Source organism: Trifolium pratense, linkage group LG4, assembly GCF_020283565.1.
Source record: "Trifolium pratense cultivar HEN17-A07 linkage group LG4, ARS_RC_1.1, whole genome shotgun sequence".
Taxonomy (NCBI): Eukaryota; Viridiplantae; Streptophyta; class Magnoliopsida; order Fabales; family Fabaceae; genus Trifolium; species Trifolium pratense.
Window position 1 is genome coordinate 54,891,136 of NC_060062.1, and position 11,565 is coordinate 54,902,700.

The 11,565-nt window shown below is 33.0% G+C and overlaps 5 protein-coding genes across 5 annotated transcripts; all 5 read right to left on the bottom strand.

Moving 5' to 3' along the window:
- Nucleotides 1-552: 552 nt before the first annotated feature.
- LOC123924047 (pre-mRNA-splicing factor cwc-21-like) lies at nucleotides 553-1,251 on the bottom strand. The gene is made up of 2 exons (XM_045976810.1): nucleotides 1,191-1,251; nucleotides 553-953 (listed from the first exon to the last, which is right to left on the bottom strand). The coding sequence occupies exon 2, from the start codon at nucleotides 933-935 to the stop codon at nucleotides 600-602; it is 336 nt and encodes a 111-aa protein (XP_045832766.1). The 5' UTR covers nucleotides 936-953; nucleotides 1,191-1,251; the 3' UTR covers nucleotides 553-599.
- Nucleotides 1,252-2,184: 933 nt separating this feature from the next.
- Nucleotides 2,185-2,837, bottom strand: LOC123924303 (pre-mRNA-splicing factor cwc-21-like). The gene is made up of 2 exons (XM_045977147.1): nucleotides 2,777-2,837; nucleotides 2,185-2,539 (listed from the first exon to the last, which is right to left on the bottom strand). The coding sequence occupies exon 2, from the start codon at nucleotides 2,519-2,521 to the stop codon at nucleotides 2,186-2,188; it is 336 nt and encodes a 111-aa protein (XP_045833103.1). The 5' UTR covers nucleotides 2,522-2,539; nucleotides 2,777-2,837; the 3' UTR covers nucleotide 2,185.
- A 919-nt stretch (nucleotides 2,838-3,756) lies between these two features.
- Nucleotides 3,757-4,423, bottom strand: LOC123924080 (pre-mRNA-splicing factor cwc-21-like). Its single transcript, XM_045976842.1, has 2 exons — nucleotides 4,363-4,423; nucleotides 3,757-4,125 (listed from the first exon to the last, which is right to left on the bottom strand). Exon 2 carries the CDS (start codon nucleotides 4,105-4,107, stop codon nucleotides 3,772-3,774), a length of 336 nt encoding a protein of 111 aa, XP_045832798.1. The 5' UTR covers nucleotides 4,108-4,125; nucleotides 4,363-4,423; the 3' UTR covers nucleotides 3,757-3,771.
- Nucleotides 4,424-7,427: 3,004 nt separating this feature from the next.
- Nucleotides 7,428-8,080, bottom strand: LOC123924301 (pre-mRNA-splicing factor cwc-21-like). Its single transcript, XM_045977145.1, has 2 exons — nucleotides 8,020-8,080; nucleotides 7,428-7,782 (listed from the first exon to the last, which is right to left on the bottom strand). The coding sequence occupies exon 2, from the start codon at nucleotides 7,762-7,764 to the stop codon at nucleotides 7,429-7,431; it is 336 nt and encodes a 111-aa protein (XP_045833101.1). The 5' UTR covers nucleotides 7,765-7,782; nucleotides 8,020-8,080; the 3' UTR covers nucleotide 7,428.
- A 919-nt stretch (nucleotides 8,081-8,999) lies between these two features.
- LOC123924071 (pre-mRNA-splicing factor cwc-21-like) lies at nucleotides 9,000-9,666 on the bottom strand. The gene is made up of 2 exons (XM_045976836.1): nucleotides 9,606-9,666; nucleotides 9,000-9,368 (listed from the first exon to the last, which is right to left on the bottom strand). The coding sequence occupies exon 2, from the start codon at nucleotides 9,348-9,350 to the stop codon at nucleotides 9,015-9,017; it is 336 nt and encodes a 111-aa protein (XP_045832792.1). The 5' UTR covers nucleotides 9,351-9,368; nucleotides 9,606-9,666; the 3' UTR covers nucleotides 9,000-9,014.
- Nucleotides 9,667-11,565: the final 1,899 nt, after the last annotated feature.

Genomic DNA, 11,565 nt, shown 5'->3' on the forward strand with positions numbered 1-11,565 from the left:
TTGCCTATGAATAGTTGAACGCATTTGACGCTTGTTTGAATGGAATTCGTATAAAATTGGTAACGCTTGTTTAATTCGGTTTTATAAATCAACCAGAACATAAGCATATAACGAATTTATTCTTTGTGAACCATATGATAGAATCAAGAACGAGTTACCTAAGCCAATGAATTGATCGTTTTAAATCAATTAAATTTCACATTTTTCTTACGTCCTGTTAACAAACCAAACCCCCCCATAATTTACAGTTTTTGAATTGTTTCTAATATAGATAAGCCGATTGTGAGTCTTCGGAGACGACCAAGGTTAACTGCCTTGTATTACTTTTTATTTAAATTATTATTTGACCATGAAACGACCGTGATCACATACTATTCAACTTTAATTAATAATTATAATCATATATATAATCTCCTACAACAACAATAACACCAATAAAAATAATTTCTCCATAATCAAAAACAAAAAGCTATGCACAACAAAAACCAATTAACAATTAATACACTTCAAAAAATTTGGTAAAGCAATGACAGAACCAGCAAATTCATCAATTGGAATCATATGTCATACTCATACACAAATATCTAAAATCCAAAAACTCACTTGTCCAAATTAGAATCATTTTCGTCAGCTGCAGCCTCCAAGCTATTGCGAGCCTCCTCGAGTTTCTCAGCGATCTCAGCATCAGTATAACCCTGATCAATTAACTTGTCTTCAAGAATAACAAGTTTGAGCTGAATCTGACGCTTACGATCATGCTCAAGAATCTCTTTGTTAGCCTTTCTGGAAACACCAGCAGTACCCTGATCTCCTTCAAAGCCCTTCATATTCTCAGCAACCTTGGAAGTTCTCGGCTTGATGAAGAACTTGTTGCTCTGAATGTAGCCATTGGTACCAGACCCTCTTGGAGTTTGTAACCCTATTCCGTTATACATATTGTGACAAAGCAACAACTGCAATTGAAAACCCAAAAAATCATATAAGAAACCCTAATATCAACTTAAATTCACAGATCTTAAATAAATAAATATATATCTGATGCAATTAACAAATTGAACGGCAAAATGAAAAAAGATGAGAAACCCTAATTTAAACGACGGCAATTAACGGATAAAAAGCTGAGCGTAGAAGAAAAAGAAGAATATGTCTGAATCTGTGATCCGAGACAAGAAAACGAAGAGTAGTAATACCTGTTATCGATGTGGAAGAAGAATTATCGCGACTCAAAGAAATAGAGAAGCCACAATGTTGTTGATACTTTATTTATGATGATGATGATATTTGATTTGATATTTTATCATATACTTATGGCTTAATTAGTTAAATGGTCCCTTAGAGTGTGTTTGGATGAGGATTTTATCATATACTTAGGTTATTTTGTCGATTTTAGCATCCAAACGCACTGTAAGGGACCATTTAATGATGCTTAATCACTTTAATTCGATTCGCACCGTGTTATTCAATTAGTTTATCGCTTGCATAGATTACATTGAATAGGAATTGACATAAACTTTGAGCGCTTAGCAAAAAGTGTTGATTGAATTCAGTAAGGATATTATTCTGTCATTAGTAGCGCTTGTTTACTATTGCCTATGATTAGTTGAACGCATTTGACGCTTGTTTGAATGGAATTCGTATAAAATTGGTAACGCTTGTTTAATTCGGTTTTATAAATCAACCAGAACATAAGCATATAACGAATTTATTCTTTGTGAACCATATGATAGAATCAAGAACGAGTTACCTAAGCCAATGAATTGATCATTTTAAATCAATTAAATTTCACATTTTTCTTACGTTCTGTTAACAAACCAAACCCCCCCATAATTTACAGTTTTTGAATTGTTTCTAATACAGATAAGCCGATTGTGAGTCTTCGGAGATGACCAAGGTTAACTGCCTTGTATTACTTTTTATTTAAATTATTATTTGACCACGAAACGACTGTGATCACATACTATTCAACTTTAATTAATAATTATAATCATATATATAATCTCCTACAACAACAATAACACCAATAAAAATAATTTCTCCATAATCAAAAACAAAAAGCTATGCACAACAAAAACCAATTAACAATTAATACACTTCAAAAATTTTGGTAAAGCAATGACAGAACCAACAAATTCATCAATTGGAATCATATGTCATACTCATACGCAAATATCTAAAATCCAAAAACTCACTTGTCCAAATTAGAATCATTTTCGTCAGCTGCAGCCTCCAAGCTATTGCGAGCCTCCTTGAGTTTCTCAGCGATCTCAGCATCAGTATAACCCTGATCAATTAACTTGTCTTCAAGAATAAAAAGTTTGAGCTGAATCTGACGCTTACGATCATGCTCAAGAATCTCTTTGTTAGCCTTTCTGGAAACACCAGCAGTACCCTGATCTCCTTCAAAGCCCTTCATATTCTCAGCAACCTTGGAAGTTCTCGGCTTGACGAAGAACTTGTTGCTCTGAATGTAGCCATTGGTACCAGACCCTCTTGGAGTTTGTAACCCTATTCCGTTATACATATTGTGACAAAGCAACAACTGCAATTGAAAACCCAAAAAATCATATAAGAAACCCTAATATCAACTTAAATTCACAGATCTTAAATAAATAAATATATATCTGATGCAATTAACAAATTGAACGGCAAAATGAAAAAAGATGAGAAACCCTAATTTAAACGACGGCAATTAACGGATAAAAAGCTGAGCGTAGAAGAAAAAGAAGAATATGTCTGAATCTGTGATCCGAGACAAGAAAACGAAGAGTAGTAATACCTGTTATCGATGTGGAAGAAGAATTATCGCGACTCAAAGAAATAGAGAAGCCACAATGTTGTTGATACTTTATTTATGATGATGATGATATTTGATTTGATATTTTATCATATACTTATGGCTTAATTAGTTAAATGGTCCCTTAGAGTGTGTTTGGATGAGGATTTTATCATATACTTAGGTTATTTTGTCGATTTTAGCATCCAAACGCACTGTAAGGGACCATTTAATGATGCTTAATCACTTTAATTCGATTCGCACCGTGTTATTCAATTAGTTTATCGCTTGCATAGATTACATTGAATAGGAATTGACATAAACTTTGAGCGCTTACCAAAAAGTGTTGATTGAATTCAGTAAGGATATTATTCTGTCATTAGTAGCGCTTGTTTACTATTGCCTATGATTAGTTGAACGCATTTGACGCTTGTTTGAATGGAATTCGTATAAAATTGGTAACGCTTGTTTAATTCGGTTTTATAAATCAACCAGAACATAAGCATATAACGAATTTATTCTTTGTGAACCATATGATAGAATCAAGAATGAGTTACCTAAGCCAATGAATTGATCATTTTAAATCAATTAAATTTCACATTTTTCTTACGTTCTGTTAACAAACCAAACCCCCCCATAATTTACAGTTTTTGAATTGTTTCTAATACAGATAAGCCGATTGTGAGTCTTCAGAGATGACCAAGGTTAACTGCCTTGTATTACTTTTTATTTAAATTATTATTTGACCACGAAACGACTGTGATCACATACTATTCAACTTTAATTAATAATTATAATCATATATATAATCTCCTACAACAACAATAACACCAATAAAAATAATTTCTCCATAATCAAAAACAAAAAGCTATGCACAACAAAAACCAATTAACAATTAATACACTTCAAAAAATTTGGTAAAGCAATGACAGAACCAACAAATTCATCAATTGGAATCATATGTCATACTCATACGCAAATATCTAAAATCCAAAAACTCACTTGTCCAAATTAGAATCATTTTCGTCAGCTGCAGCCTCCAAGCTATTGCGAGCCTCCTCGAGTTTCTCAGCGATCTCAGCATCAGTATAACCCTGATCAATTAACTTGTCTTCAAGAATAAAAAGTTTGAGCTGAATCTGACGCTTACGATCATGCTCAAGAATCTCTTTGTTAGCCTTTCTGGAAACACCAGCAGTACCCTGATCTCCTTCAAAGCCCTTCATATTCTCAGCAACCTTGGAAGTTCTCGGCTTGACGAAGAACTTGTTGCTCTGAATGTAGCCATTGGTACCAGACCCTCTTGGAGTTTGTAACCCTATTCCGTTATACATATTGTGACAAAGCAACAACTGCAATTGAAAACCCAAAAAATCATATAAGAAACCCTAATATCAACTTAAATTCACAGATCTTAAATAAATAAATATATATCTGATGCAATTAACAAATTGAACGGCAAAATGAAAAAAGATGAGAAACCCTAATTTAAACGACGGCAATTAACGGATAAAAAGCTGAGCGTAGAAGAAAAAGAAGAATATGTCTGAATCTGTGATCCGAGACAAGAAAACGAAGAGTAGTAATACCTGTTATCGATGTGGAAGAAGAATTATCGCGACTCAAAGAAATAGAGAAGCCACAATGTTGTTGATACTTTATTTATGATGATGATGATATTTGATTTGATATTTTATCATATACTTATGGCTTAATTAGTTAAATGGTCCCTTAGAGTGTGTTTGGATGAGGATTTTATCATATACTTAGGTTATTTTGTCGATTTTAGCATCCAAACGCACTGTAAGGGACCATTTAATGATGCTTAATCACTTTAATTCGATTCGCACCGTGTTATTCAATTAGTTTATCGCTTGCATAGATTACATTGAATAGGAATTGACATAAACTTTGAGCGCTTAGCAAAAAGTGTTGATTGAATTCAGTAAGGATATTATTCTGTCATTAGTAGCGCTTGTTTACTATTGCCTATGATTAGTTGAACGCATTTGACGCTTGTTTGAATGGAATTCGTATAAAATTGGTAACGCTTGTTTAATTCGGTTTTATAAATCAACCAGAACATAAGCATATAACGAATTTATTCTTTGTGAACCATATGATAGAATCAAGAACGAGTTACCTAAGCCAATGAATTGATCGTTTTAAATCAATTAAATTTCACATTTTTCTTACGTTCTGTTAACAAACCAAACCCCCCCATAATTTACAATTTTTGAATTGTTTCTAATATAGATAAGCCGATTGTGAGTCTTCGGAGACGACCAAGGTTAACTGCCTTGTATTACTTTTTATTTAAATTATTATTTGACCACGAAACGACCGTGATCACATACTATTCAACTTTAATTAATAATTATAATCATATATATAATCTCCTACAACAACAATAACACCAATAAAAATAATTTCTCCATAATCAAAAACAAAATGCTATGCACCACAAAAACCAATTAACAATTAATACACTTCAAAAATTTTGGTAAAGCAATGACAGAACCAACAAATTCATCAATTGGAATCATATGTCATACTCATACACAAATATCTAAAATCCAAAAACTCACTTGTCCAAATTAGAATCATTTTCGTCAGCTGCAGCCTCCAAGCTATTGCGAGCCTCCTCGAGTTTCTCAGCGATCTCAGCATCAGTATAACCCTGATCAATTAACTTGTCTTCAAGAATAACAAGTTTGAGCTGAATCTGACGCTTACGATCATGCTCAAGAATCTCTTTGTTAGCCTTTCTGGAAACACCAGCAGTACCCTGATCTCCTTCAAAGCCCTTCATATTCTCAGCAACCTTGGAAGTTCTCGGCTTGACGAAGAACTTGTTGCTCTGAATGTAGCCATTGGTACCAGACCCTCTTGGAGTTTGTAACCCTATTCCGTTATACATATTATGACAAAGCAACAACTGCAATTGAAAACCCAAAAAATCATATAAGAAACCCTAATATCAACTTAAATTCACAGATCTTAAATAAATAAATATATATCTGATGCAATTAACAAATTGAACGGCAAAATGAAAAAAGATGAGAAACCCTAATTTAAACGACGGCAATTAACGGATAAAAAGCTGAGCGTAGAAGAAAAAGAAGAATATGTCTGAATCTGTGATCCGAGACAAGAAAACGAAGAGTAGTAATACCTGTTATCGATGTGGAAGAAGAATTATCGCGACTCAAAGAAGAAGAGAAGCCACAATGTTGTTGATACTTTATTTATGATGATGATGATATTTGATTTCATATTTTATCATATACTTATGGCTTAATTAGTTAAATGGTCCCTTAGAGTGTGTTTGGATGAGGATTTTATCATATACTTAGGTTATTTTGTCGATTTTAGCATCCAAACGCACTGTAAGGGACCATTTAATGATGGTTAATCACTTTAATTCGATTCGCACCGTGTTATTCAATTAGTTTATCGCTTGCATAGATTACATTGAATAGGAATTGACATAAACTTTGAGCGCTTAGCAAAAAGTGTTGATTGAATTCAGTAAGGATATTATTCTGTCATTAGTAGCGCTTGTTTACTATTGCCTATGATAAAAAGCTAAGCGTAGAAGAAAAAGAAGAATATGTCTGAATCTGTGATCCGAGACAAGAAAACGAAGAGTAGTAATACCTGTTATCGATGTGGAAGAAGAATTATCGCGACTCAAAGAAATAGAGAAGCCACAATGTTGTTGATACTTTATTTATGATGATGATGATATTTGATTTGATATTTTATCATATACTTATGGCTTAATTAGTTAAATGGTCCCTTAGAGTGTGTTTGGATGAGGATTTTATCATATACTTAGGTTATTTTGTCGATTTTAGCATCCAAACGCACTGTAAGGGACCATTTAATGATGCTTAATCACTTTAATTCGATTCGCACCGTGTTATTCAATTAGTTTATCGCTTGCATAGATTACATTGAATAGGAATTGACATAAACTTTGAGCGCTTAGCAAAAAGTGTTGATTGAATTCAGTAAGGATATTATTCTGTCATTAGTAGCGCTTGTTTACTATTGCCTATGATTAGTTGAACGCATTTGACGCTTGTTTGAATGGAATTCGTATAAAATTGGTAACGCTTGTTTAATTCGGTTTTATAAATCAACCAGAACATAAGCATATAACGAATTTATTCTTTGTGAACCATATGATAGAATCAAGAACGAGTTACCTAAGCCAATGAATTGATCGTTTTAAATCAATTAAATTTCACATTTTTTTTACGTTCTGTTAACAAACCAAACCCCCCCATAATTTACAGTTTTTGAATTGTTTCTAATATAGATAAGCCGATTGTGAGTCTTCGGAGACGACCAAGGTTAACTGCCTTGTATTACTTTTTATTTAAATTATTATTTGACCACGAAACGACCGTGATCACATACTATTCAACTTTAATTAATAATTATAATCATATATATAATCTCCTACAACAACAATAACACCAATAAAAATAATTTCTCCATAATCAAAAACAAAAAGCTATGCACAACAAAAACCAATTAACAATTAATACACTTCAAAAATTTTGGTAAAGCAATGACAGAACCAACAAATTCATCAATTGGAATCATATGTCATACTCATACGCAAATATCTAAAATCCAAAAACTCACTTGTCCAAATTAGAATCATTTTCGTCAGCTGCAGCCTCCAAGCTATTGCGAGCCTCCTTGAGTTTCTCAGCGATCTCAGCATCAGTATAACCCTGATCAATTAACTTGTCTTCAAGAATAAAAAGTTTGAGCTGAATCTGACGCTTACGATCATGCTCAAGAATCTCTTTGTTAGCCTTTCTGGAAACACCAGCAGTACCCTGATCTCCTTCAAAGCCCTTCATATTCTCAGCAACCTTGGAAGTTCTCGGCTTGACGAAGAACTTGTTGCTCTGAATGTAGCCATTGGTACCAGACCCTCTTGGAGTTTGTAACCCTATTCCGTTATACATATTGTGACAAAGCAACAACTGCAATTGAAAACCCAAAAAATCATATAAGAAACCCTAATATCAACTTAAATTCACAGATCTTAAATAAATAAATATATATCTGATGCAATTAACAAATTGAACGGCAAAATGAAAAAAGATGAGAAACCCTAATTTAAACGACGGCAATTAACGGATAAAAAGCTGAGCGTAGAAGAAAAAGAAGAATATGTCTGAATCTGTGATCCGAGACAAGAAAACGAAGAGTAGTAATACCTGTTATCGATGTGGAAGAAGAATTATCGCGACTCAAAGAAATAGAGAAGCCACAATGTTGTTGATACTTTATTTATGATGATGATGATATTTGATTTGATATTTTATCATATACTTATGGCTTAATTAGTTAAATGGTCCCTTAGAGTGTGTTTGGATGAGGATTTTATCATATACTTAGGTTATTTTGTCGATTTTAGCATCCAAACGCACTGTAAGGGACCATTTAATGATGCTTAATCACTTTAATTCGATTCGCACCGTGTTATTCAATTAGTTTATCGCTTGCATAGATTACATTGAATAGGAATTGACATAAACTTTGAGCGCTTACCAAAAAGTGTTGATTGAATTCAGTAAGGATATTATTCTGTCATTAGTAGCGCTTGTTTACTATTGCCTATGATTAGTTGAACGCATTTGACGCTTGTTTGAATGGAATTCGTATAAAATTGGTAACGCTTGTTTAATTCGGTTTTATAAATCAACCAGAACATAAGCATATAACGAATTTATTCTTTGTGAACCATATGATAGAATCAAGAATGAGTTACCTAAGCCAATGAATTGATCATTTTAAATCAATTAAATTTCACATTTTTCTTACGTTCTGTTAACAAACCAAACCCCCCCATAATTTACAGTTTTTGAATTGTTTCTAATACAGATAAGCCGATTGTGAGTCTTCAGAGATGACCAAGGTTAACTGCCTTGTATTACTTTTTATTTAAATTATTATTTGACCACGAAACGACTGTGATCACATACTATTCAACTTTAATTAATAATTATAATCATATATATAATCTCCTACAACAACAATAACACCAATAAAAATAATTTCTCCATAATCAAAAACAAAAAGCTATGCACAACAAAAACCAATTAACAATTAATACACTTCAAAAAATTTGGTAAAGCAATGACAGAACCAACAAATTCATCAATTGGAATCATATGTCATACTCATACGCAAATATCTAAAATCCAAAAACTCACTTGTCCAAATTAGAATCATTTTCGTCAGCTGCAGCCTCCAAGCTATTGCGAGCCTCCTCGAGTTTCTCAGCGATCTCAGCATCAGTATAACCCTGATCAATTAACTTGTCTTCAAGAATAAAAAGTTTGAGCTGAATCTGACGCTTACGATCATGCTCAAGAATCTCTTTGTTAGCCTTTCTGGAAACACCAGCAGTACCCTGATCTCCTTCAAAGCCCTTCATATTCTCAGCAACCTTGGAAGTTCTCGGCTTGACGAAGAACTTGTTGCTCTGAATGTAGCCATTGGTACCAGACCCTCTTGGAGTTTGTAACCCTATTCCGTTATACATATTGTGACAAAGCAACAACTGCAATTGAAAACCCAAAAAATCATATAAGAAACCCTAATATCAACTTAAATTCACAGATCTTAAATAAATAAATATATATCTGATGCAATTAACAAATTGAACGGCAAAATGAAAAAAGATGAGAAACCCTAATTTAAACGACGGCAATTAACGGATAAAAAGCTGAGCGTAGAAGAAAAAGAAGAATATGTCTGAATCTGTGATCCGAGACAAGAAAACGAAGAGTAGTAATACCTGTTATCGATGTGGAAGAAGAATTATCGCGACTCAAAGAAATAGAGAAGCCACAATGTTGTTGATACTTTATTTATGATGATGATGATATTTGATTTGATATTTTATCATATACTTATGGCTTAATTAGTTAAATGGTCCCTTAGAGTGTGTTTGGATGAGGATTTTATCATATACTTAGGTTATTTTGTCGATTTTAGCATCCAAACGCACTGTAAGGGACCATTTAATGATGCTTAATCACTTTAATTCGATTCGCACCGTGTTATTCAATTAGTTTATCGCTTGCATAGATTACATTGAATAGGAATTGACATAAACTTTGAGCGCTTAGCAAAAAGTGTTGATTGAATTCAGTAAGGATATTATTCTGTCATTAGTAGCGCTTGTTTACTATTGCCTATGATTAGTTGAACGCATTTGACGCTTGTTTGAATGGAATTCGTATAAAATTGGTAACGCTTGTTTAATTCGGTTTTATAAATCAACCAGAACATAAGCATATAACGAATTTATTCTTTGTGAACCATATGATAGAATCAAGAACGAGTTACCTAAGCCAATGAATTGATCGTTTTAAATCAATTAAATTTCACATTTTTCTTACGTTCTGTTAACAAACCAAACCCCCCCATAATTTACAATTTTTGAATTGTTTCTAATATAGATAAGCCGATTGTGAGTCTTCGGAGACGACCAAGGTTAACTGCCTTGTATTACTTTTTATTTAAATTATTATTTGACCACGAAACGACCGTGATCACATACTATTCAACTTTAATTAATAATTATAATCATATATATAATCTCCTACAACAACAATAACACCAATAAAAATAATTTCTCCATAATCAAAAACAAAATGCTATGCACCACAAAAACCAATTAACAATTAATACACTTCAAAAATTTTGGTAAAGCAATGACAGAACCAACAAATTCATCAATTGGAATCATATGTCATACTCATACACAAATATCTAAAATCCAAAAACTCACTTGTCCAAATTAGAATCATTTTCGTCAGCTGCAGCCTCCAAGCTATTGCGAGCCTCCTCGAGTTTCTCAGCGATCTCAGCATCAGTATAACCCTGATCAATTAACTTGTCTTCAAGAATAACAAGTTTGAGCTGAATCTGACGCTTACGATCATGCTCAAGAATCTCTTTGTTAGCCTTTCTGGAAACACCAGCAGTACCCTGATCTCCTTCAAAGCCCTTCATATTCTCAGCAACCTTGGAAGTTCTCGGCTTGACGAAGAACTTGTTGCTCTGAATGTAGCCATTGGTACCAGACCCTCTTGGAGTTTGTAACCCTATTCCGTTATACATATTATGACAAAGCAACAACTGCAATTGAAAACCCAAAAAATCATATAAGAAACCCTAATATCAACTTAAATTCACAGATCTTAAATAAATAAATATATATCTGATGCAATTAACAAATTGAACGGCAAAATGAAAAAAGATGAGAAACCCTAATTTAAACGACGGCAATTAACGGATAAAAAGCTGAGCGTAGAAGAAAAAGAAGAATATGTCTGAATCTGTGATCCGAGACAAGAAAACGAAGAGTAGTAATACCTGTTATCGATGTGGAAGAAGAATTATCGCGACTCAAAGAAATAGAGAAGCCACAATGTTGTTGATACTTTATTTATGATGATGATGATATTTGATTTCATATTTTATCATATACTTATGGCTTAATTAGTTAAATGGTCCCTTAGAGTGTGTTTGGATGAGGATTTTATCATATACTTAGGTTATTTTGTCGATTTTAGCATCCAAACGCACTGTAAGGGACCATTTAATGATGGTTAATCACTTTAATTCGATTCGCACCGTGTTATTCAATTAGTTTATCGCTTGCATAGATTACATTGAATAGGAATTGACATAAACTTTGAGCGCTTAGCAAAAAGTGTTGATTGAATTCAGTAAGGATATTATTCTGT